The sequence below is a fragment of the Mauremys reevesii genome, linkage group 8 (assembly GCF_016161935.1).
Source record: "Mauremys reevesii isolate NIE-2019 linkage group 8, ASM1616193v1, whole genome shotgun sequence".
NCBI lineage: Eukaryota > Metazoa > Chordata > Testudines > Geoemydidae > Mauremys > Mauremys reevesii.
In genome coordinates, this window is record NC_052630.1 from 53632027 (window position 1) to 53658105 (window position 26079).

General features: G+C 48.6%; 1 protein-coding gene across 3 annotated transcripts in view; it reads left to right on the forward strand.

Moving 5' to 3' along the window:
• CACNA1E (calcium voltage-gated channel subunit alpha1 E) overlaps positions 1-26079 on the forward strand; it is a 269347-nt gene that overhangs the window by 156173 nt on the left and 87095 nt on the right. For all 3 annotated transcript variants that reach the window (XM_039483760.1, XM_039483761.1, XM_039483762.1), the window contains exon 10: positions 23230-23345. In XM_039483760.1, coding sequence (XP_039339694.1) covers positions 23230-23345 — 116 coding nt within the window. The remainder of the gene's footprint in view (positions 1-23229; positions 23346-26079) is intronic.

Consider the following 26079-nt stretch of genomic DNA (forward strand, 5'->3'; position numbering starts at 1 on the left):
TGTTCCCTTAATATCAGCTACTGGAGCATTAACATGTGCCCAGTGGAGACCTTTATAGAAGAAAATGTAGAAAACTCTTCATTTGGGACGCACAGTAAGACGAAGTCTGATTGTCATGAAAATGCGTATGCGTTAGGCTTTAGTTAGAACACGTGTTTGACTTCTTTAGCTTTTATTACATTTATAATACGTCATTTGTTCCTAGGGTTTCTGTTGTGTTAGGGGAAGTATTTGGGGCATACTCCAGACGCCAAAAACCTCGCTTTAAACTCTCAACTGTCATAGTTAGACTGCGTAAACCTAGGGAGTCTGTCACATCTGGACTCTTGCACAGGTCTAGGTTTAGTTGCAGTCAGATAGCTTGGGACATTGAGGTCCTATGGTGATAAAATGCCTAGACATAAAATAAATATCTCCATCAAGCTATTGCACTGCTTTGTGGAATAGCGTCTGACAGTCGGAGTGAGTGTCAGTCTGAATGCATCTGAGCTCTGGGGAAGTAGAGTCAGGGACAAAGAAAGAAGCCACATCTCCTTCCCCAACTGATTTTAGGCCAGCTTTACAAGCAAATATTCTGAAAGCCACTGGGGAAGCCATGACATGGAATGTGAACCGGGACATTTTCCCTTTGTGACTCGTGGAACCCAAACGGGTTGTTTCTAGCAGAGACCTGCAATGCTTTCCTCTGAAATCACATACTCTCAGCATCCCAAAAACATGCACTGGTCTGGTCTGGGCTCAGGAAATCATCATCTGATGCCAACAAACGTGCCAACTAATGCCCTGTCTCTAACAGCTCCTTCCCTGGGTATGATCCATTAGAAACTGATGGCTGGCTAGCTCCAGCAGTACAAACCCCTCTTCTGAGATCCAAGAGCCCTTCCAATCTCGCTTCAGACATGGGTTTGGCACGAAGACAAAACTTGTAATGCTGACGGGAGACTCTCCAGGGGCCAAACTTCCACACTTAGCTCTATTATGCTATTGGCAGCATTTGATGTATTCAATCATGAGCTGTCACTGACCTGTTGGACCTCACCAGTGGTAGATGGAGTCAAATTAAGCTGCTTAAGTTACATTAGCTCCTTCCTCTCAGATAGCAACTCCTTTCTGAGAGCTGTCACGGGCCCAGTTCCTCAGGTCTCAGTCCTATCACCTGTCTTATTACACACGTGTGTGACTGCTGTGTGAAATCGTGAGATGATATGGAATACAGTGTCGCCAAAGTGCTCCCAACACTCTGCTGCTCTACCTCTCCTCTAGGTTGTGCAGTGCTGTCTCACTGCTCTTCCAGTGTCAGAAGGGGTTAGCTATCTTATGCGTACTCAGAAGACGATGCTGGTGGGACGTGGGATGCATTTGAAGGAACCAATGAAAATTGTGACTTCGCCCTCTATTGAGGGTGCGTGCCACCCTGTAAAGGTGGTGCACAACCTAATGGCTACCCAGATAGCGTGTAGATTGGAAATAGCTTCTTTCACCTTTAGCTGGCTAAGAGGCTGCGTCCTAACCTCTTAAGGTATGTCTTCACTGCAATTAGCTGGACTATCTTAGCATGAGTGGAGTGTCCTCCCTGCAAGCACTTCCCCTGTAACTGTGTCCACAATGGTGCTGTACTAGCCCATGTGCTGGCATGGATTGCTGGTGGCATATTACATGGTTCTTAGTGATGCATTAAACTTGGCCACTCTATGATTGCCTTTGCAGGGTGTGCCCCCTCTCTCCCGTAACATGGAGCTGCTGTCTGTAGCACTGACATGGGAACAATACTTTGGGTAAATAACCTCCAAGTGGACTTGCTCATTATGAATGCTGACAGGTCTGAAGGCAAAAGCCAACAGCATTTGGCAGCAAGAGCTTTTGCTTAGGGATGTCAAACAATTAAAAAAATAATCTCATGATTAATCATGAGATTATTTTTTTAATCACGATTAATCACAGTTTTAATCACACCGTTAAACAATAAAATATCATTTATTTAAATATCTTTGGATGTTTTCTACATTTTCACATATATTGATTTCAATTACAACACAGAATATAAAGTGTACAGTGCTCACTTTATATTATTATTTTTATTACAAATATTTGCACTATAAAAATAAAAGAAATTGTATTTTTCAGTTTACCTCATACAAGTACTGTAATGAAATCTCTTTATCATTAAAATGCAACTTACAAATGTAGCATTATTATATTTTTATATAACCACTCAAAAAAAAACAATGTAAAATTTTAGAGCTTGCAAGTCCATTCAATCCTACTTCTTGTTCAGCCAATCGCTAAGACAAACAAGTTTGTTTACATTTACGGGAGATAATACTGTCCACTTCTTATGTACAGTGTCACCTGAAAGTGAGACCAGGCATTCGCATGGCACTGTGGTAGCCGGCGTTGCAAGGTATTTACATGCCAGATACGCTAAACATTTGTACGCCCCTTTCATGCTTCTACCTCCATTCCAGAGGACATGCTTCCATGCTGATGACGGGTACTGTTCGATAACAATCCAAAGCAGTGTAGGCTGACGCACGTTCATTTTCATCATCTTAGTCAGATGTCACCAACAGAAGGTTGATTTTCTTTTTTGGTGGTTAGGGTTTTGTACTTTCTGCATTGGAGTGTTGCTCTTTTAAGACTTCTGACAGCATGTTCCACACCTCGTCCCTCTCAGATTTTGGGAGGCACTTCAGATTCTTGAATCTTGGGTCGAGTGCTGTAGCTATCTTTAGATATCTCACTTTGGTACCTTCTTTGCATTTTGTCAAATCTGCAGCGAAAGTGTTCTTAAATCGAACATGTGCTAGGTTGTCATCCGAGACTGCTATAACACGAAATATATGACAGAATATGGGTAAAACCACAGACCAGGAGACATACAATTCTCCCTTAAGGAGTTCAGTCACAAATGTAATTAACACATTATTTTTTTAACAAGTGTCATCAGCATGGAGGCATGTCCTCTGGAATGATGGCCAAAGCATAAATAAAATAATGTTTAGCATGTCTGGCATGTAAATACCTTGCAATGCCAGCTACAAAAGTGCAAATGTAAATCTACATTTGTGAGTTGCACTTGCACTATAAAGAGATTGCACTACAGTACTTGTATGAGGTGAATTGAAAAATACTATTTCTTTTATTTATCTTTTTTACAGTGCAAGTATTTGTAATCAGAAATAACAATATAAAGTGAGCACAGTATACGTTGTATTCTGTGTTGTAATGCAGAAAATGTGAAAATGTAGAAAAACGCCCAAAAATATTTATAATAAATTTCAATTGGTATTCTATTATTGAACAGTGCGATTAAAACTGCTATTGCAATTAATTTTTTTAATCAAGTTAATTTGTTTTGAGTTAATCGCTTGAGTTAACTGCGATTAATTGACAGCCCTACTTTTAATGAAGATTGTCATTAAGGAATCCAGTCTGCACACCATAACATAGGGCACCTGACGGACTCTCTGTTTCTTTCCTGTCCACTAAACATAAAGGTGTCATTTGGGGGCATTTCCCCAAGTGATGGTCTTTACTGATCTCACACTCCAGCTTATAGCTAACTGATAGCACAGGAAAAGGATTTCTTGGATTGCACCTCTACCGAAATGCTGTGGAAGCACAGCAGAACTGGAGCTGGCAAACATGGGGTTTAAAAGCAGTGGAGAAAAAGGGAGATGTTAGACAAGAAAGCACAGCCCGGGTGGAATTGTGGGATAGCACTGGAGGGCTAAGCGCACCTGTGCATGATTAGCCAGTGTTCTCACTGCAGAGTATTGGGGGTTGCCAGGCCAGGCTGAAGCAAAACCCGACCTCAAGCCTGTACCTTCAGCTGTACCTGATAAATCAGGCTTAATGCCAGGCTAGAGCTTTTTCTGTGTGGACGGCAGAAGGGTTTGGGGCAAGACCCAGGCTATAGCGCAGGCTAACTCTCTGGTGAAGACATGCCCCCAGATACGGAGCTAGCCACTGTGATTAGGGTTTTTCACACTAGGAAACTGGATTGCTTCAATGTGCTCTACCTTTACCTGACAAAGAAGAGATAGTTTCTATCATTTAGAGATGGTGCAACACACAACAGCGCAAGCTGCTAAGCAGAACAGCTCAGCAGGAGCATGTTACGCTAATACTCTACTCTCTGCTAATCCAATCCTGGGGTACAGTTCAAGGTCTTGCTCATTTTCTTTCAAGTACTACATAGGCTACCTAACTCAAAGGCTGCCCCCTCCCTCACTTCATCAGGGCAGCTGCTTTCATTAAGGACACAATGGGCGATAGAGCTGAGATTTGAACGCGCACAGGTTGGAGAAAGGATATTGGACCGGGTAATTTACTGCCACCAGAAATCCAACTGAGCCCAAATCTTATAGCCTCTAGGTTATATTGCTCATCTCTTTCAGCAGTCAGCCCCCAGTTGTTAAACCATGGCATGACCTCTGGGGTGTAAACCAGGGGTGAGCTGCCAAAAAATTAACAACCGGTTCCCTCCTCCTCACCCCTCAAGGGGGTCGTGGCTCCCCCCTGGGACTCCTGCCCCATCCAACCCCCCACGTTCCTTGACACCACACCCCCCGGGACTCCTGCCCCATCCACCCCCCTTCCCTGTCCCCTGACTGCCCCCTGCCGCCCCATCCAATCCCTCCTCTCATGCCTGATGGCCCCCTGGGACTCTTGCCCCCATTCAATCCCCCTGTTCCCTGCCCTCTGACCGCCCGACTCCTATCTGCCCCAACCCCTATCCACCTACCTCCAAACTCCCCTGCCCTCTTCCAACATCCCCTCCCTGCTCCCTACCTCCGTACCACGCTGGAGGCCGGGCCGGGGTTCTGGGCTGGGCTGGAGCCGTTCGGCTGGAGATGCCTGGCCGGAGTTGGGGCCGGGCCGGAGCCACGCTGCCCAGCCAGCCAGGGCTGGAGCTGGGCCGGGACCGGGCCGCGCCACTAGGACCAGAGCTGGGCTGCGCCACCAGGACCGGAGCCGGGGCTGGGGCACGCCGCCCGGCTGCGACCGAAGCCGGGGCCGGGGTGCCTGGCTGGGGCCGGGCCAGAGGTGGGCTGCACTGCCAGAGCCAGTCCGGGACTGAGCTGTGCTGCCCATCAGGAGCCAGGGCCGGGGCGCCCGGCAAGAGCCAGGGCTGTGCCGCGCCGCCGGGCCAGAGCCAGGCCACACCACCTGGCCAGGACCACAGCCGGGGCGGGGTGCCTGGCTGGGGCTGGGGCCAGAGGTGGGCCGCCCCGCCGGAGCTGGTTCGGGACTGAGCCATGCTGCCCGGCAGAAGCCAGGGCCGGGGTCCCGGGCCGGCCCCAGGGCCGTGCCGCGCCGCCGGGGCCAGAGCCGGGCCACACCATCCGGCCAGGACCAAAGCTGGAGCTGGGGTGCCTGGCTGGGGCCGGGGCCAGAGGTGGGTCAAGCTGCCAGAGCCGGGCTGGGACTGAGGGGCACTGCCCGGCAGGAGCTGGGACCGGGGCGCCCGGCCGGAGCCGGGGCCGAGCCGTGCCGTGCCGCCGGGGCCAGAGCTGGGCCACACCACCCAGCCAGGACCGAAGCCAGAGCTGGGGCCGAGGTGCGCCGCCTGGCCGAGGTCAGGGAGCTGGGCCGCACCGCCCCTCCCCGGAGCCCTCCTCGCTCCCCCCCCAGCTGCGCAAAACAGCCCTTCTTAGCCCTCCAAAGCTTCCCATGTTCAGGGGAGGAGGCAGAAGTGAGCTGGGGCTGGGGGCAGGGCAGGGAGCTGCTGGAGCTTTACCAGTTGTTAAATTTAAAAGCCCCTTTAGAACCAGTTGTCCTACGTGGGACAACCGGTTCTAAAAGGGCTTCTAAATTTAACAACCAGTTCCCACGAACCGGTGGGAACCAGCTCCAGCTCACCACTGGTGTAAACAGCCTAGATCCATTTGCTCCTAAGTGGCTTCAAAATATGGGGAAGAGAAAGAGAATGAGTCCCTTCTTAAGATTCTTGACTTTCTCTAAATACTAAGGTGAGTGGTGTCTTGGAAATGTGTATAGTAATGCTAATAATAGCAGATAAAGTGTCTCCTTTTGTACTGCAAAGATCTGGAGTTCAAATCCTGTTGAAGTTTTACTTCTATTAAAATTCCTATTCACTTTTTCTCCATCCATGCAATTACAGATCAATTCATTCTCATCTCAAACAATCAAAAATTAAAAAAAGAAATCACCTTTCTTCCAGAACATTTCCCTGGTATAAAATCCCAGGCAGCATGACGATTCAGCCATATAAAGTTGTGATATAACATAAGAACGGCCGTACCGGGTCAGACCAAAGGTCCATCCAGCCCAGTATCCTGTCTACTGACAGTGGCCAATGCCAGGTGCCCCAGAGGGAGTGGACCTAACAGGCAATGATCAAGTGATCTCTCTCCTGCCATCCATCTCCATCCTCTGAAAAACAGAGGCTAGGGACACCATTCCTTACCCATCCTGGCTAATAGCCATTAATGGACTTGACCACCATGAATTTATCCAGTTCTCTTTTAAACACTGTTATAGTCCTAGCCTTCACAACCTCCTCAGGCAAGGAGTTCCACAAGTTGACTGTGTGCTGCATGAAGAAGATCTTCCTTGTATTTGTTTTAAACCTGCTGCCTATTAATTAAACCTGCTGCCTTTATCCACCAAAACTGTCCCACTAGGAAAAATTTAGTCATTTAAATAGTCAGGTTAAACAAGACCTAACTTAGACTCACTTGATGTCCCCTTTCCCATGATTCAGAATTTGCTTTGGGTTTAGGAACCCTCTGAATGAAAGTAGGTTAACTCAAATTGTGTATTGTTTAACTAGATCATAGAAACATCTAATCCTTTTCTAAGGGTAATATGGTTATTACTATCCAGATTTTCCAGTGTGGTGTGATTATTGTACACCCACTGCTGGTTAATTATGGCCTTAAAGCCACCGGGGATCTGCTGGTGGTATAGAGTGTTATAACGCCTGTGCCACCCCATTTGCTGTTGGTGATGTGTGCGGGGGAGTGGTGTGGCTAGGAAGAAGGGCGTGTGTCTGTGCTGTTCCTACATTCTACTGATCTCCAGCGATGATGTTGGCCCCTTGGGGTTGTTGGCCAATGTAACGGGACTGGCCTGGCACAGAGCAATCTGATGTTACTGTCGCACCCCACTGGAGTTATGCTTCGTGTTCCTCACCTGTAGCCAAGGCTCTGATCCTATGTCTTTATAGGGCAGGTCTGTACTTTTCTAATTGTGCTCTTTTTTCAGTAAAAAGTTTTGGATCAGATTAATTCGTGCTACTTTTCTACAAATCAAAACTAACAAAAATCTGATCACAAGAATGGCCAAATTGGGTCAGGCCAATGGCCTGTCTAGCCCAGTATCCTGTCTTCCGGCAGTGGCTGGTGCCAGATGCTTCAGAAAGAATGAACAGAACAGGGCAGTTGTGAGTGACCCATGTCGTCCAATCCCAGCTTTTGGCAGTCAGAGGCTAGGGACACCCAGAGCATGGGGTTACATCCATGGTCATCTTGGCTGATAACCCTTCATGGCCCTATCCTCCATGAATTTATCTAATTCTTTTTTGAACCCAGTTATACTTTTGACCTTCCCCTTTTCGTTTTAAACCTGTTTTAAACCTGTTGCCTATTCATTTCATTGGATGACCCTTGGTTCTTGTGTTATGTGAAGGGGTAAATAAGAGTTCCCTATTCACTTTCTCTGCACCATTCATGATTGTATAAACCTCTATCAGATCCACCATCTCTTTTCTAAACTGAAAACAGTCCTGGTCTTTTTAATCTCCCCTCATATGGAAGGTGCTCCATACCCCTAATCATTTTTGTTGCCCTTCTCTGTACCTTTTCCCATTCTAATACATCTTTTTTCATATGAGATGACCAGAACTGCACGCAGTATTCAAGGTGTGGATCAAAAGCAATGTAGCAAATTCCCCATCCATTTGGGTCCTGCACTGATAGTGCCATCAACAGGGGTGGCTCTAGGTATTTTGCCGCTCCAAGCACGGATTCGGCGGCATGCCTGTGGGAGGTCCGCCGAAGCCGCGGGACCAGCGGACCCTCCGCAGGCAAGCCGCTGAAGGCAACCTGCCTGCTGCCCTCGTGGCAACTGGCAGAGCGCTCCCTGTGGTTTGCCACCCCAGGCACGCGCTTGGCATGCTGGTACCTGGAGCTGCCCCTGGCCATCAATGCTTTCTTTAATACCTAAATCTAAGTTATCTCCCTGCAAGCCAGACCTTGGAGAGGTTCTTTTTCCTGTGGTCTAAGAGTTGCTTTGGTTAAATCCTAGGTGTGTGAAAAGATGCCAAACTAATCAGCTTGTCCTTAAGAACAAAATAGATTAGAATAGGGAGAAGCAAGGAAACACGAACCATGATTTGAGTGAATAACTTCCAGGATCCATAGAATTTCCTGGCCTGAAAGGGTGGTGTTGTCCATGTTCTTTCCTGCTATTCCCACTCCTGCAGAAAAACTCCTTGTCTTCCCATGCCATGCAGGGCTCCCAGTCTCCCCATGTGGTTTGCAATACAGTTCCCGATTACTTCCATTCCCCTAAGTACAACACATGGCCCTGTCACTGCCTGCATTACCTCTGACCATCCACCCATTGACCATTTCCTTTTCTTTACCCACAATCTCTGACTTCCAGCTCAGTACTGTCTGGAGCAATAACTTCAGTTTTTAGAGGTGTGATGGGCAATGGAGGGAGACAGGATTTGGAGGTCTGAAGTGGCTCAGCTGGGAAGTAGGAGCCAAGAACAGCACAAAAAGTTAACCACTAGGGCCAGAAAAGTCCCGTCCAGCTGCCGTGCACCAAATGAGAGAGTAATTTAAATCCCCTTATAATTGCCTGCAGTCATTCTGGTGATGTGAAATCTAATTTTCTCCATTTTTAAGTCTTTTCTGAAACACCTCCCCCCCCACACACACACTACTAAGCCTTTGAAAGAAACGACTAATGTTATAATTAAAGGATCAATTTGGCAACATTTCTTTGTCTTAAGATCGTCTTTCTTTCAGGTTGGGTTACTGTAGTGTTCTCAGTCTCCGGAGAGCATTCTTCAGCTTCTTCAAGAAGCTTCTGAGCCATCTCTGAAATCTTTTCACTTCTCCTAATTTAAAAAAAAAATCCAGCCAATTTTAGAGGCATAACAAACGATGAATAAGATTAAGTTTTAGTGATTAATAATAAAGCCGTTAAAGGAGCAAGCGCACATTTTTGACAGAGGCTGGGGTTTTGGATGGCTGTGTGCAAAACCTGGGGCCGGCGGTGTTCCAGCTGGATTGGGAGGATGAAAAGATAGTTCACTGGGAAAGTGGGTGGGTGGTTTGTGGCGGGGGAGAATTGTCTGTAGAAGATGGAAAGGTTATGTGAGGAGAGATCATGAGAGATGTTAAGAGGCAGAAAAACACAACCAAGGAATATCTTATTGGACTGATTCAATGCAACTAGCATTGTGTTTTCTTCTCCTTTAAAGAGTATAATTTCTGGAGAAGCAGCTTTGATGAAGCGTGTGTGTGTGTGTGTGTGTGTGTGTGTGTGTGTGTGTGTGTGTGTGTGTGTTTGGGGAGGGGTGATGATGAGTAGAGGGGAGGGAAAATAAACCTTGAAAATTCCAGTTGCCATGACAACTTAATGAGTTGTGAAAGTGGCCTCTTTGAACTACTTTTGAATAGGAAAGGCAGGGGGAAGGGGACAGAGAAACACTTGCATCTGAAGAGTTCTTCCCACTTGTCTTGGAACATCCACAGAAAATAGCCACTCTCCGGGTTATTTCAACTGACATCTCGAGGTGCATGTTGGATTTACCGAAGCAAGAAGCTGATCTGCTCTATAATATCCTGAGTAGTGGGCAAAACGCACCTGGATAATTCTGTTCTGTTCTAGCAAGGCTCTTATACCATCACCATGGTATCTGAATGCCTTCCATAATTCAAGCAAAGGAACCTTGGAGATGGTCATCTATATTCAGTAGACAGGTGGGCATCCATATTCAATAAGCCACTGAATGCTTTGCACTTCTGTAGCACCTTTCAGCTGAGGGTCTCCGAGCCTGTTACAAACAAGGAGAGTCACAATAGCTTTGTGAGGTTGGAATGTGTTATCCCCACTTTACCGGAAACAATAATAATTCTTCTTACAGCTGAGTGGAAAAATCCACAGCAAATAATTGAGTTGATAGTTTCTTCTTTTTATTTCTGTTCATGAATTATTCACCAATGGCTCTTGTCTTTCAAACATGTTCGTTACTGAGAATTCCTTGTGAATCTCTTCGGCAGATAATCCTTGCTCTGCTGATTGTTTATGAAAAGCTTGTTGGAAATGTTCACAATTTGTGTTGTGGGGGACGTAAAATTCTGCGGCATTGGCCTGGTGTTGAGACTTGACTAGTGGTTTTGGGTGTCTCAGCCAGGGCTGGATTAACCTTTTGTGGGCCCAGTGCCAAACATATTTGTGTGCCCCCATAGTACCCAGGCTTAAAAATTAGGCCCAAGCCCGTCTCAAACGCAAATCAGCATTTTTCAGTGGAAAAAAGTTGGGGTTGGACAATTTCTCTCAGCCCCCTGCGTTAACCTAGCCTCCTAAGTGCTTCGGAGCCGTGGGGGAAAATAAATGCTACATTGTTTGAAAGATGCTGGCTCTATGTCTCTGCAAACGTGCTGTCACAGGCTCCGGCAGGGGAATGCTCCAAACCCACCTGGGCCTGTGTCATTAACACAATTGCAGCCCCCTGGTTCGAAGCCTCAAGATCCAGCCAGAAAGTGGCTGGGGTGGGTGGTTCCACCTGGGTCGCCCAATGAGTGTGCAGGAGAGGGACCACAATGGATGCTGCTTGCTCCGCAGCTGTGGCCCCAGCCAAGCCACATTTGTAACACACCAGGCAACAGCGATTCAGGACCATGCAGGTGGAAGGAGCAGAGGGACTGGTCACTGTGGCTTGGAGCAGGGTGGATATTTCATTGTGAATCAGAGATAGGGCGAGACAAAGATCTTTGCGCAGAGATGGGCCAGCCAGTTCTGGAGAGTGTGTGTCTGGCCCCTGCTTGAGGGAATCAGACCTGCTCTGTACATGTGACTGACTGAATTAATGAATCCCCGTGTTAAGGTCATGGATCAGCCACACCGGTGTCATTGCTCCTTCTCCTCGCATACTTTTTTCTGTGATTTAGAAGTACACTTGGGCACTCGCATCTCTTGGGAGGCAGTGCAATCTGGTCATAGCAGACGGGAGAGACTCAGAGTTAGGATTCCTGGGTTCTCTCACCATCCTTGGGAGGGGAGTGGTCTCTATTGGTTACAGCAGGGAGGGCTGGGTGTCCCCTCCATTGACCATTGCCAGCTGAACATCTCTTCCCCCAAGTCTGCTCAGCTCCCCATCCCACTGCTCAGAAACCCCATTTCCCCACCCCCTGCTTCCCAGGGTGATGGATCTGCAAAGTGAGGGACTACATCTCCTTTCAGCCCCTCCCCACTGTACAGCCCAGGTAAGAGGAAAGGTCTTGAGCCAGGGAGTGGCTGGGCTCTATCAGGGGGTGGGAGCCCCGGGAAGCTTGGGCAGAGCCACGCATGGAACAGGTTGCACCTGCCAGACATCACAGCTGGTGCTTCTCTGTGTGGGGTTTGTAGGGGAGCAGCAGCGGCTGGGCAGGGAGCCAGAGCAAGGGGGCCCAAGGAGAGCCACTAACGGAGCCTGGCTGGGAAACCCACAAGTGCTTATTTGCAGGACTAGAGCCTGGACTGGGCAGGGCACCCCCAGGCACTAGGCCTTGTGACCGTCTGCTGCCTGCCAGTGATGGGGGCAGAGAGGAGCCCTCAGCCAGCCAGCTGAGAGGAGCAAGCAGTGGGCGAGGGGAGGGCCAGGGAGTGGAGAGGAGCTGGCAGGTGGGGCCAGGGGGTGGAGAGAAGCCCTGGGTCAGCTGGCCAAGAGGAGCGAGCGAGGGAGGAGAAGGGAAAGGGAGGGCCAGAGGGTAGAGAGGAGCTGGAGGCTCATGGAGCAGCACGTATTCGAGCAGGCCGGACTGGGGACTCTTTTGAGTGTGAGCCTGGCGCTAGGGCACCACTGACACCATTATAAACCCGGTACTGGTCTCAGCATTTGAGCGTTCAACGTGAGACTGCTTAAATGGCCTGATTTTAAGAGATTGGGTGTTCAGTACTTCAGAAAATCAGACCTCTTTAAGGTGACTCAAGATGAGCACCCAAAATTGAGGCGCTAAGATTACTGGTCACTTTTTAAAATGTAGACCATTGTGAGTGTTCTGTGACAGAGTAACATATAACCAAAATAGCATGGACTGTGAATTTGACACTCAAATATACAATTCAAAATTCACTTTAGGTGACTAATGAAGTATTCAATTTGAGCACTCAAATGTTCCCAGGAAACGAACATGAATGGGTGGTGAATGCAGTTGAATCAAAATTTGCTTTCGTAATTGCATGAATATTCACGGGCAATTTTCCCCACTAGTTTTCAGCTTTAATACTTATACTGTGCTTTTCAACTGAGGATCTCTAAGCACCTGAAAAAGTTGGGTCCAATTGTTCTCAGTTTGAAGATGGGGGAAATTGAAGCACAAGGAGATCATGTGATTTTTCCCAAGGCTGTAGAAGACACTGGAAGAGCTCAGAATAGAGCCCAAAGTTTCTGAAGTCAGTGGCGCTACATTGGCTTATATTGGTGAGGATCTGTATAGACACCATGATGTTTGATGGCAGCAAGATGCACATGACGTTCCCTGGTCTGTATCTCCATCACATCAAACTTAAATAGCACCATTTGCTAGCGTTCCCCATGTTTGAGGGAAATCAGCTCCTGGGGGAAGGACAGCTATCTTAAGCTAAACCCAGGCAAGATGGAGGAATGCGGTTGGGAAGAGGGAGACATTTACAAGACCTTGACAATACCATATCATCACCCAGAGGGTTCCACTCCCCATTGTATACCATACAAAGCCTAGGAGTTTTCTTAGATTCACTGATATTAGATACCCAAACTGCAGCAGCTGTTGAAACTGCTACCTTCTACCTGCAGTTGGCAAGAAGATTATGACCTATCTTGACAGGTCTAGACCTGGTGAGCCATGCATTTGTGACCTACAGGCTAGATTACTGCAACACACTGTACCTGGAAATGAAAGTAGACATCTGAAAAGCTCTAGCGGGTGCAACATCTGCTGCAGTTTGCCTCTTGACCTGGGTGGACAACATGAATACATCAGTCTGGTGCTCCGGTCACTGCTCTGGCTCCCCATCAAATATCAGGTTGTTAAAATTCCTGAACTTAACCTTCAAAGTGGTCAATGGGCTGGACCTAAGGTGACCAGGCGTTTATTTAGGCGTTTGTCCCACGTCCCGACTGATCTTTGGTCGGGATGCAATTTGTCCCGATGTTTCATGGTACTCTTTTTTTTTTTCTTGCTCCGCCGGCAGCACTCGGCACTTTTTTTTTTTTTTTTGCTCCGCCAGCGACCCCCCCGTTTCTTCCTCTCATCTAGTCACCCTAGCTGGACCTGAGAGATTTCAAACAGCATCTCCCATGACAGCAGCACTCCTCAGGGACAGTGCAACTCCCCATACCAACTGGGGGACCAAGAGAGACAGTCTCGTTGTTGGCTGGCCTACAGCAATGGAACTTCCTCTAATAAGAGTTGAGTGGCCTCCATTTCATTGCCTTTGTAACCCACACTAGAATGGAGTGGTTCTTTGTCCCCCTCTAATGGCTGCTCTGCAAAAGTAGTTTGAGTTTGCTACTGCTGTCAGTTAATGGAGTTAATCCTTTAGCTCAAGTGGGAGAGGCCTATGTTTTTACCACTGAAGTCTTGGTTTAAACCTAGTTTGGTCAGTTGTGCGTCCATCTCTTTGCCATAGCTTTCCCACAATAATAACCCGAGTTTGGGGCTCAGGTGCCACAGTGATAACTGAAGTATAAATACATAACTACACAAATATATTGGAAAGAATAGTGTAGCAGAAAAGCACTTGCCATCTTTCTGTGAGAGCTCACCTGACATTGATGGACATAGATGGAACCTGAGAGCAGGACTTAGACCAGGGGTGGGCAACTTTTTGGCCTGAGGGCTGCAGCGGGTTTCGGAAATTGTATGGAGGGCCGGTTAGGGGAGGGGAGGGGGATGTGGCCTGGCCCCCACCTCCTATCTGCCCCCCCAGGACTCCTGCCCCATCCAACCCCCTCTGTTCCCTGATGCGCTCCCCCCCTCAGAACCCCTGCCCCATCCACACACCCCCGCTCCCCGTCCCCAGACTCCCACCCCTGACTGCCCTCCGTTGCCCCATCCATCCCCTCCTCTCATTCCTGACGGCCCCCTCGGATCCCTGCCCCATCCAACCACCCCTTCTCCCTGTCCCCTGACTTCCCCCGGAACCCCTGCCCCTGACTGCCCGGTTCAATTTCATTTGCCATTGTGCTTTCCTAGTCCTCCCCGCCCCCCAGCCAATGTCATTTGCCTGGAATCTCAAACTTCCTAGGCTTGTACTGCCCAAGAGAGGCGTGTGTTGCAGCTGAATCTCAGAACTGGCTCCCCTGCCACCCTATCAACCACCCCCTCCTTCCTGACTGCCCTCCTGGAATCCCTGCCCCCATTCAACCCCCTATTCCTCCCCCCAACCGCCCCGACCCCTATCCACACCCCTGCCCCCTGACAACCACCCCAAACTCCCCTGCCCTCTATTCAACTCCCCCTGCTCTATGCCCCCTTACTGCGCTGCCTGGAACACCGGTGGCTGGCGGTGCTACAGCCACGCTGCCCAGCTAGAGCCAGGCCACGCCACAACCACCATGCAGCTCAGAGCACTGGGTCAGGCCGGGCTCTGCAGCTGTGCTGTCCCAGGAGCTCACAGCCCCACCACCCAGAGCATTGCGCCGGCGGCGGAGCAAGTGAGCTGAGGCTGCGGGGAAGGGGGGACAGCGGGGGAGAGGCCAGGGGCTAGCCTCCTGGGCCAGGAGCTCAGGGGCCGAGCAGATGTTCCCGCAGGCTGGATGTGGCCCACGGGCCATAGTTTGCCCACCTCTGACTTAGACTGCAAAAATGCCAGTCCATTTTTACCATGGCAGATGTGAACCCTCCATAACATTATCTGGAAACTAGATTCCAAAGATCTGACTTGAGAACTCCCTGTGCACATCTCAGCTTTAGCTTCCAAACCACTTTATGGAAGGAGTGAAGTGGAGTCCAAAGAACTGGCCTGGCTGGGATTCAGAGAGGTTTTATTTGTTTTGTCAGTGGTGCATTTGGTGCTTCTGAAAGGTGTTGGATCAGTGGCCTTGGATATGGAAGCTCTTTGTTCACAGAATGGATAGCGTTACCAATGCTCATTGATCTGCAAGTGTGCACCAACTCTGAAAGGGAGGGAAGCACCTGTAGGATCCCAGAGGATTTCAGTCTCCATGCAACCCTTGGCTTCTTCGGTGCATCTACCAAAAAGGGAGCCAATTGTCATGGTGAGATTTTTTTTTTAAATCTGAAGACACTTCTCCCACTGATCCCTCTATGCTCTTCACGCACAGACCTGGGGACCCTGATTTATCAAAAGAATCCCTCTCTCTCCTGTACAGCGTATGTGCTTGTAGGGAAGGGGAAACACTCCCCGTTGCAGTGGCAGAGCTGCATCAGTGAAGCTGCACCGCGGTGTATTGTATGTGTAGACAAGCCCTTGATATGCCAATGGGAGTTGAGCACCTCACACCTCTAGGCTCCTTTGTCTAGTGAGGTCTGTCACATCTCTAGGCTCCTTTGAAAAGCTCCCCCTCCATCTGGTTTGGAATGTCTCTAAATGGCTGTCAATCAGCGTTGCCTGCCCGGTTCTTACTCAGCTACAGCATTATCTTTACCCAGCGCTGTAAATTGGTTCTGAGCAATCCTTGATCTGTCAATTTCGCCCACCCACTTTCAGATGTCACCAGCCTCCGCTGCTGCCCTGCTCGGTAATGTGTCTCTTTGAAATGAAATAATCCATTACATTGAGTTTAACTTATTTTTCCCCCTCCTCCTAATGGACAAAAGCAATTAGCCCGTATTCGAGATTCTCAATCTGACAAATTTTATCTTTGAAAATAGCGCATTAGTGGACTGGGCCCAATCCCTGGACATGCTGAACACTTGCCACACCCAGGAAGGCCCTCTCTCAGCATCAGCCCCTAAATTAGGTCTTCCCAAACAAGGGTTTGATTGCAGTGGAAAGAGACCATCAGTGTAAACCCCTGGAGTGTCCTGCCTCATGCGCTGAGAGGATGTGAGCTCACTGTGTCTAATAAAGCTGCAGAAAGGGAGATTGAGAAGGGGAAGTTTCCATTGGCTTCTCCGGGGATTGAGTCCTTGAAAACAGCTGTTTTCATTCCCAAACTGCCTCTCTGGCTGGGTTTCTTCTTGAATCCATTTCCTAGATTGTAAAGCCAGAGGAGAACACTGTGAAGGACTAGGTCTGGCCGCCTGTATAACACAGTCCATAGGACTTCCCTGAATTGACTCCTGTTTGAACTAGAACTTACCTATTAGAAAAAAAATCCCATATTGATTTAAAGATTTGCAGTGATGGAGAATCTGCCACCGCCCCTGGTAAATTGTTCCCATGGCTAATTACCCACAGTGTTAAAAATCTGCACCTTAGTTCTAGTCGTAATTTGTCTACCTTCAACTTCCAGCCATTGGCTCCTGTTACACCTTTCTCTGCTAAGCTGAAGAGCCCCCATTATCCAATGTCTGTTTCCCAGATAGGTACTTGGAGACCATGATCAAGTCACCCCTTAACCTTCTCCTTCTTAAGCTAAACAGACTGAGCCTCTTGAGACGCTCACTTCCATCCCTTTCACCATTGTCGCGCAGTTACGACAGCTTCTCTCGCTAAGCAAGCGGCTCCTTCAGATAAAGAAGGCAAGGCCACCCACACAGCCAAAGTGGGAGCTGCGAAGCATTTCAGAAGATGGCAGGGCCAGGCAAGAGGGAAGAGAGATGGGGCCAGGTTCTCAGCTGGGGTAAACCAGCATTGTTCTATTGACTGTGGTGGTGCTGAAGTACACCAGCAAAGTATCTCACCCAAGATGTGTCTCCTTTATCTTTCGTGCAGTGGCAGGCCCAGTATTGGCACTCAGTGAATGAAAACCAGAAAGAGACTTCCTAGCCAGCTCATCCACCTAGTGGGGGCCAGGACCTTGCAGAAACTGATACTCCTTCCCGCTCACCTGAGCTTTTCATCTGGAGGAGAGTGGGTCTTAAAACACCTGCTTCCTGCAGCAGAAGCAGGGTAGCCACTTGCGCTCACTTTCACAAGATAGAGCTCTGCTGGCTTTTTCCCTGCATGTTGGGCTTGCTGGCTGTTACGTGGCCCTGAAGGTGAAGTTTTACCCCCTGAGGTGGTATCAGACCATAACAATGTTGTGACAAAGCAATGAGCTCAAGCAGCAGAACAAACTGGGAATCGTGGTAGCCCGACCTTTGACCCAAATTAGCTTAGGCCCGGTCTACACTAAAAGTTAGCTCAACCCAGCTACGTTGTTCAGGGTTGTGAAGCGAAGCTGACCTAACCCCCAGTGTAGACAGAGCTGTCACCTGTGTGGGAGGTGGGTGGAGAACCCCTCCCATCAGCATTGGTAGTGGCTACACTGAAGCAGCTGCAGTACTGTAGCATGTCAAATGTAGACAACCCCTTAGTTTGTTGGGCATCTCCTTGTTTTGTGTCACTCAGAACCTGCTGGTGAGCAGAGATCAAGAGGAAATGAACAGATTGTTTTTACTGCCCTCTGCAATGCTTCACACACACCTTGTTCCCAAATATTAAGCCAAGAGCTGTGAGCCTATTTGCTGATTGGCTGTTAAAGATTCTTTCTTATCCCTGCTCCCATTCCTTTTCTCCTCTCATTCCCTCTTTCTCCCATTTTCAGTCTCCTTTTCTCTCAATGCTCTCCTCCCTCCTCCTCTAGTATAGGAGTAGAGAAGGTCTCCTTTTAGTCTGACGTCCGCAGATGGAGGGGGAGAGCTGTTTGATGCGAACACCAGACCGGCAGGAAACTTAACCTTCCTGGAATGGAATTAAAAATGCTTAAACAAGGGATTCTGGGAACTGTCAGAACTTTTTTTTTTCCACAAAAAAATACCCACACAATGCTAAGTGTGTAATGGTTTTGCCTGGGTAATAAACTCAAACTCCCTCAAAAGCAGACATACAATTCTTTTCGTTTCCTTTGAATGTTTTGAGGAGGGAGATGGCTGCTGGGATCTCAGAGGAGTGAGACACGTGTCTTGTAAAGGAACACGGCCATTTGTTCTTCATAATCATGTCTCTTTCACACTGTAATTAGAATGCTGCGGGGCCAGAAGGGGGGTGCAGTGTATGAAGTGAACTTCTTTGTGTCTTATTCTTCATGCATCATGGGCTTTTGTACCTGCTCAAGTATTGTGACTGACACTTACCTTAACCATGTGCTCGGTGTGTGTATTTGTATACATGCCACACTCAGCATGTGTGTGCCTATGTATGTCTGGGCACAATGTTCAGAATTCATACATTTCACACATGTTCATACATTTCCTTCAAAGGAGTTACAGCAGAGATTAATTTGGCCCACTGTGGGTATGGGAGTGGGAGTCTACGTAGGTGTATGGTTGTATATGTAGGTTCATATCCTGAAAGTATTGTGTCTATGCAAGTGGCAACACAGAGTGTGTGTGCGTGCACGTGTCATCTTATGCTTATGACTAAACATGCATGTGTGGGTGTGTAAAGCAAATGCATCACTTTGTACAGTGTGTGTAGTCATGTGAACTTCCATGCATATGGTTCCTGTATTGACGTGTGTGCCATGCCTGCAGGCAGTATGTGTATGAGCCTGTGTATTTCAGTTCCATAGGTGTATTATTTGGCATATTTTCCCATGTTTCTATTTCTGCATTAACCTTTTGGTCCATACGTACATAAGTGCATGTAGTGCTGCATGTTTGTTCATATTGGTATGCTGGTCATTCTGTATAGCAGCATACAGGAAGGGTGCATGTTTGCTTATGAATATGGTCACTGATGTGTGTACACAAGTATGTAAACCAGAATTGTCAGCATATGATCATGCATTTTGAGTGAATGTATGTATAGGTATATAGTTCTATTTGCGTATTAGCATATGTATATCTATATATAGTTATGGGAATGTAGGTATGCAAGTTTGCACAGGGTGCATGGTGTGTATATATGTTTGTGTGTTTTCCTGCTTGTGTGCATACATATTGTTTGCATGTATGTCTTTGATCATGTGTGTAATTGCAGAAGATGGTATTTATGGATTTATTTATTTCATGTGTTTTCATACATTTGGGTAGGGTCTATGTCTGTGTTGCTGTCTGAGTAATCTGGGGCGTGAGTGTGAAGCCTCAGGTGTGTGCGTGTTTTCTTTTGCGAAGGATGAGCATGGTGTATATATGTGCTAGTATGGTCACAAGTATGTCTGCATATGTGTGCTTTTCTTTGTCTGTGTATGTCCAGCATGTGGGTGTGCAAAGCATACAGATGGGTGTGTTCCAGTGTATGAGCATTAATGCTCATGTGCGTAGATTTGTAGAGCTGTGTGTGTACCTAAGTATGTCTTTGAATCTTGCAGGCTTGCCCATCCCGGAGGGGTTCATTTCTCACTGGGTTACTATGACAACAGCGTGAGACCCTGAATCCATACACAAAAGCTTTATTTGTACTGAATCGGAGGAGCGTGCATTGCTGATCACTAAAGCAAAGCAGTTTCTACAGAGAGAGGGGTCTCCCTACAAACCCTTTAGAAGTTCTCCCTCATGTAGATTAATCCTTTGACCCTCCATTCAGGTGCATCAGGGATGGGGATGGTGGAAATGGAGGAGCAGCTCCTGCATCAGGCATGGCTGTCGTGGAGCTGGGAGTTAACCCACCTGGTAGTTGGGTCTCCAGCCACAAATGCCTCCTGTTCTAGTGCCATCAAGGGGTTAACCAGTCAAGAGTAAACTAGAGAAACAAGAGAAACTCCATTTTCTCTAGCTGTCCCCTGCTGTGCCTAGGGATTGCAGTAGGTAAGATTCCCAGAGCGTGGTGAGCCAGCAGCATGCAAGTACAATGGTGGTGGGTTAAGGAGGGAATCTCAGCCTTTACTCTGTTTCCTGATATTTATAGGTGTATGCTGAAGTCCAAAGGGAATCCACTCATAGATTTTTAGCTTCTGTGGTTTCCTTTTATGATAGTAACTATAGGAGACACCAGACCAGACCCAGTAGTCCAGCATCCTCTCTCTGGACACAGCCAAAGCTGGACGTTTCAGAGGAAGGTCTACCACTCCCACACCCACCCACCCACACCCACCCACACACACTCTCTCTCTCTCTCTCTCTCTCCCCAAGGTCAGAATTTTCAAAGGAGCTCAGCACCCACAAACTGGGCCAGGTTTTCAAAACAGCTCAGTGCGTTGGGTGCTGAACTCTGGAAAACCTGGCCCAATTGTGCAGGTGCCTAAATGGGAGCTGAGCTCTGTTTGAAAATCTAGCCCCCGTCATGCAACCTTATCCCACAGAGGGGAAATCTCCTCCTGCCTCTTGAGTGAGGAACTGCTTAGACTATGAAGCACCAGGGCTGATCATTAGCAGTGCCCCAGAGGCATCCCTTACTTATGTGTCTCAGATCTTGCTTTGAAACTTACTAATCTGTTTGTTTCTTCTTAAAGCTAGTAGAGTATTAAGATAGGAAAGGCTACTCCTCTGTTTCCTTTCCCCACCTGCCCCTAACTGATCGCTGTGCAGGGGCTCCTGCTGCCAGACCTGATCAGATTTAGTTGAGCTTTGAGCATTATGATCATTGCACCAAATGACCCAGTGTGCTCTGTGCTGTACAAGTAAACCTGAGGAAAAGAAATGACTTCTCATGCAGCCGAGCCACCGTAGGGTCTGCCCAGATGTATAGCTGTGTATTTTTGGCTTAGAAAATGTCCCCCAATGCCGTGTGCTAGTGCACACGTGATCAACAGCCTTCCCTCAAACAAGGAATGGGTGACTAAATAAGAACAAGAAATACAACAACAGAGGTAGGATGGTCCAGTGGTTAAGGCCCTGGACTGGGACTCAGGAAAGCTGGGTTCCCAGCTCTGCTACAGCCTTCCTAGGTGACCTGTTGAGGGGGGAGGGGACCCAGTCTCAGTGTTTGAGAGCTGTCTGGGAGCAGACGGGGCATGTGGATAGCCTCAAAGGATAAACCCTTGGGCACTTGATCCAGAGCAAACCCATGAACTGTCAGTGAGTCAAGTGGCATGCCAAGGGGCCTCTGCCCCTCCCCCTCAGAGCCCTGACCCCTGCTCTCCTGGCAGAAGGGGCCGGGAAGCCAGGCACTGTGAAGCTAAACACTTGAAATATCTGCCTGATCTGTTTTCCATGACTGAGAGATGGAGAGTCTCTTTGGCCGGGTGGGATCACAACGCTCAGTCCGTGCCGTGCAGCAAGGGCGGAAAAATGTGTTCACCTGGGTCACACTGGTCATTTTTGATTCTCCGCCTCATTCCCGTGCTGGGCTGTCAGCTCTGTGGGGGGCGGAAGGGGGGTTACCCTCCTCTCATGTCTGCACCCCGGCCTTCCCCAGCTTGCACAGATCCACAGAGCACATAGCAGGGCTGCAGTGGAATAAATTTTGTCTTAATAATGCATTCTGTCCTCCCTCCCCCCCAGCAACACTGCAGTGTGTGTAAAGAGGAGCTGTGCCTACTACAAGCCAGCACATAGTGACTGAGTGGAGTTTTAAGCATCTCTCTGGGAGATGAGCCGAGCGAATATCAGCTCATGCAGCAGGAATGCTCTCACCTGGCTTCCTGAACCAAGCACTGCAGGGTCTGGCTCTACCTGCCCCAGACTGCCCACCCCCTGGGGTTGCCCAGCGTTGGCTCTTCACCCACTGTGCATGCCCCTTCTCAGGTCACATCTGCTATTTCTTTCCTCCCATCCAAGTGGAGGGACGCTAAGGAGTCTGCAGAGCAGCTGCATGTCCCGCCCACTCGTGCCTTCCACACCTTTGAAAGGGGTCAGTGGCGGGGGAGACCTTGGCGAGCACTGAGAGGAGGGAGAGTTGAGTTAGTATCTGGGCCATAACCTGCCCCTCTGGACCATGCACTGGTGCTGGGCAGGGCTGCCCCTGGTCAGGGATGCTGGAGAACAAGGGGATTTCATTGCACATTCATCAGCTTCATTCCTCTCTCCCACTGACCCCTTATTACTTTTCCTAACGGTTCACCCCCCTCCATGCACCGCACTGTAGATTTGCTCTGTCTGGACCTTGGTCCCATCCATTGGTCCCCTTCATCCCAGTTATACTGATGCTTTGGCTCAGTAGATCTGTTCATCTCACCCATCTGCTCCAGCCAGCCTCCCTCTGTGTGCCTCAATCCGAGGGCAGTGTTTGCATCTGCCTCAGCCATCTCTCTGGCTTCCCTGTGCCCTAGCTGGCCAGCTGTGTGACCACCCCTCCACTGCGCTGGCTCTCCTCCCAGTCCTCCCAGGTATCCTTCTGTCCATCCCTTGAAGCCCGCCACCCCACGTTGTGCCCTGAGAGCTGTCCCCTGTCCCCAATCCCAGCCATGCTGCCCCATGCCCACCCTTCTACCCCAACTAGGCCAACTTGCACAGCACTGGCCCAGCCCTGTCCCAACCCTGCCACTGATCCTGCTGTGCTGTCCTACACACACACACACACACACACACACACACACACACCATGATCCTAGCTGTTCCACCCTGCCTCCCCAATGGTCCCATCCATACCGCCCTGCACACGCACACACACTCCCACCCACCCACCTCAGTGCTCCCACCCATAGCACCCTGTGCTTGGAGACACACACACACACACACACACACACACACACACACACACACACACACACACCATGGTCCCAGCTGTGCCACTCTGCACGTGCACACACGCACACACACACACACACCATGGTACCAGCCGTGCCACCCTGCAAACACACCCCCAGTGGTCCCAGCCATACACCCTGCGTGTGCGCGCACGCGCGCTCACACACACACACACACATACATCAATGGTCCCAACCATAACATCCTGCGCACATGCACACACACACCATGTTCCCAGCCATGCCACCTTGCACACACACACCCATACCCTAGCCGTGCTGCCCTGCTCTCTGTCTCTCTCTCTCTCTCTCACACCCCTTTCCCTTACCCAGCCATGCCATGGTTCTTCAATAAAACTAACATTGCCCTTCTGTGTCTATAGGGAATTTGCCAAAGAGCGAGAGCGGGTGGAGAACCGCAGAGCCTTCATGAAGCTGCGTCGCCAGCAGCAGATCGAACGGGAATTGAATGGCTATAGGGCGTGGATAGACAAAGCAGGTAAGGCTGGTGGCAGGCCTAGGGTCAGCGTTTGAATGTGAATGACGGGGTGACCCCACTGGCTCAGGGGAGGGGAGCTGCTGCGCTTGCTCTGTAGTTCAGCAGATGCCTGCAAAGTCGGAGGCTGCCATCACTGATTAATGAATTAGCTCCGTATTGTACAGCTTGTGGGTCCATACGGTTCTCTGCCCCTCCCCCACACCAAGACTGTCTCTGCTGCACGCTTCCCCCACAAAATATTTCACCGGGGCAGAAAATGTTCTGCTGAGTTGCATGTGATTGAATTGCACGCTGGAGACCAGAGTGCATGAAAGGTGCCATGGTTGGGCTGAATTTCACCTTTGGTTACAAATGCGTAAGTCCACTGCCATCCAAGGAGGTGACATGGGTAGAAGCGAGGGCAGGATTTGGCTAAGGTGTGTATTTCTTTGATACACTGTGATACTGGGCGTGCAAACAAGGCAGGTCTAAATCCCAGGCAGAGTGGGTGGGACAATGTATTTGGTAGCCTTACGAGCATTGGAGCTAACTTTAGTGGCCATTAACACAGCTGCCCAATGACACAGCTAAAAGATTTTTGCCCTTCTCCCATAAGGATGCCCTGAGGAAATCAGAAATTCAGACGTATCCTTCAGTACTAAGTAGTTTGGCCACAATTCTAGTGTTCCATACAACCTCCACCCACCAGTCCTGCAGGGAGCTCCCCCAGGGAGATCCCTGTGCCTGCACAGAGCTCACTGCAGCACATCAGCCAGAGTGGTTATGCTGCTGTATGACCACCTTCGCAGTCATGCACAGCACACAGACAGGAGTCTGACAGGTTGCCGTCAGCATGCTAGCATTCCCCATCCTCAGGAACAAGCTGATCCTGGGAGCTGCTGAGCACAGGAGTTGCTCAGCCCTAATGCTTCCATGGGGCAGCTGTTTGTCCAGGTGTCATCAGTGACCGATCTAACACATCTCCATGCGCACAACCCTCCCGGCCTCAGATCATGAAATCAGAGCTCTCAGGAAAACAGCCTCAGCAGGTGTGATGACCCAACATAGCACTTAGCAGCTGTGTTGGAAAGGTGGACGTACAAACCAGATTATCAAGCCCACATTCCGGGGAGCATATTTTTAATATTGTGCATGCAAAGAAGGGCCAATGATAGGTCAGCATCTATACAGGGGGCAGAGTTAAGGCAGTTTGGTAACATAGCTGTGAACATTCATATGCTCAGAGATTTGGGTTTCTAGTTTAACTTTAACCCTGAAATTCCTGGGTTTCTAGTGTTTGTTTTTTGTGTTTTCTTTTAACTATCACATTACTGAAAGGTCGTATACAAGTCAAACCACCAGCATGCACTTCACTTCACTCTAACAAAGATTTGTGTGTGTACATATGAGTTATATAGAGGTGCCAATTCCATATGTTAAATATTGAAACCCTGTGTGGTTGGACTTCCCACCACACTGAGAAGCCTGGGTGGGGCTTTTCATTTTCTGAAGTTATCTGCTATGGTGGGGCCATAAATTAGAGTAGGTGAGGGTTTAATCACTTTCCAGCCAGTTCCACCCCTGCAGGGTTTTCTGACTGGATACATGGTCCCTTTGTTGAGAACTATTTTGATGAGAACAATTCCATTCCCAGAAGCCTTTTTCTGCGCAGCTATAGATTTCCAAATAGGCATGATATAGACTTTGGATATCACACCTATTTTCTAACTTGTCACCAGTGTGTCACTTATGTCCTCATTTGTCACTGAGGAATTTAGCCAAAGGATTCTGTTTAGGGCATGGTGTGTAGGAAGGGGTTTTAAATAGGATTAGGGGAGTGGATTCAGATAAAATAAGAAAAGACTTGCACCTTCATTCAAAACTCATACCAACAATGTGTTGAGATTCACAGAAGTTTTATTAACTTCAAGGTGAGCCTAAGCCACAAAGTTCAGCTGTAGTTCTAGTTCCAGACTTCTCCAGTGTTCGGGGGAGTTTGGATCTAGGGTTTTGGTTCATGCCTATGTGCTTCCTGGTTCTGGCTGGGACAGAAAAGGAAGCCCCAAATGCAACAAGAAGTGTTGTTTCTATGGTATTTCTGCTCTGAGTGGAAGCAGGGCATACTGGGAATCCTGCAAGGGAGAGTGGAGATTTCCAGGCATGTTTTGGAGATCCAAGAATTTTGGATAAAAAAATCAGTTCTCATCAAACCTAATCTGAAATTTTTCAGAATTTTTGGTGAATTTAAAAGGTCCCGTTTTGGGTTTGTTCCAGAGTAGAGATTTGAACCTGAATCTCCCACAATCCAGGGAGTGCCCTAACCACTGGGCAAAAGGCTATAATGGAGGGGTGGTAGCATGACCATCACTTCCTCCTATAGCCATTTTGTGACTAACCAAAATTATTTGTGTCAAAATTTGTGAATAGTTTAAGGTCAACTGAAACTGCATTTTTCATCGAATAAATTAATAAACGTTTGTCTAAAAACATAGCCCAGCTCTGCTTATTAAAGATCTTTGTTGGCCTTTAAGAGAGCTTACCTCTTGGAGGAGGCAGCAGGACAGTGGATTGGAAGTCATTTTTCTTTCAGACTGGCAGACGTATTGTTGTGTAGCTGACTCTTTCCACTGCTGTCAAATCGTATCTGCTCATTCACAAGGTGCAGGAAGCCATGGTGGGGCTCCCAGTCTCCACTGCACATTAGTACAGTTCTAATCAACACTAATGGCAGTGTAGCAGCATCTCCTGACTAATC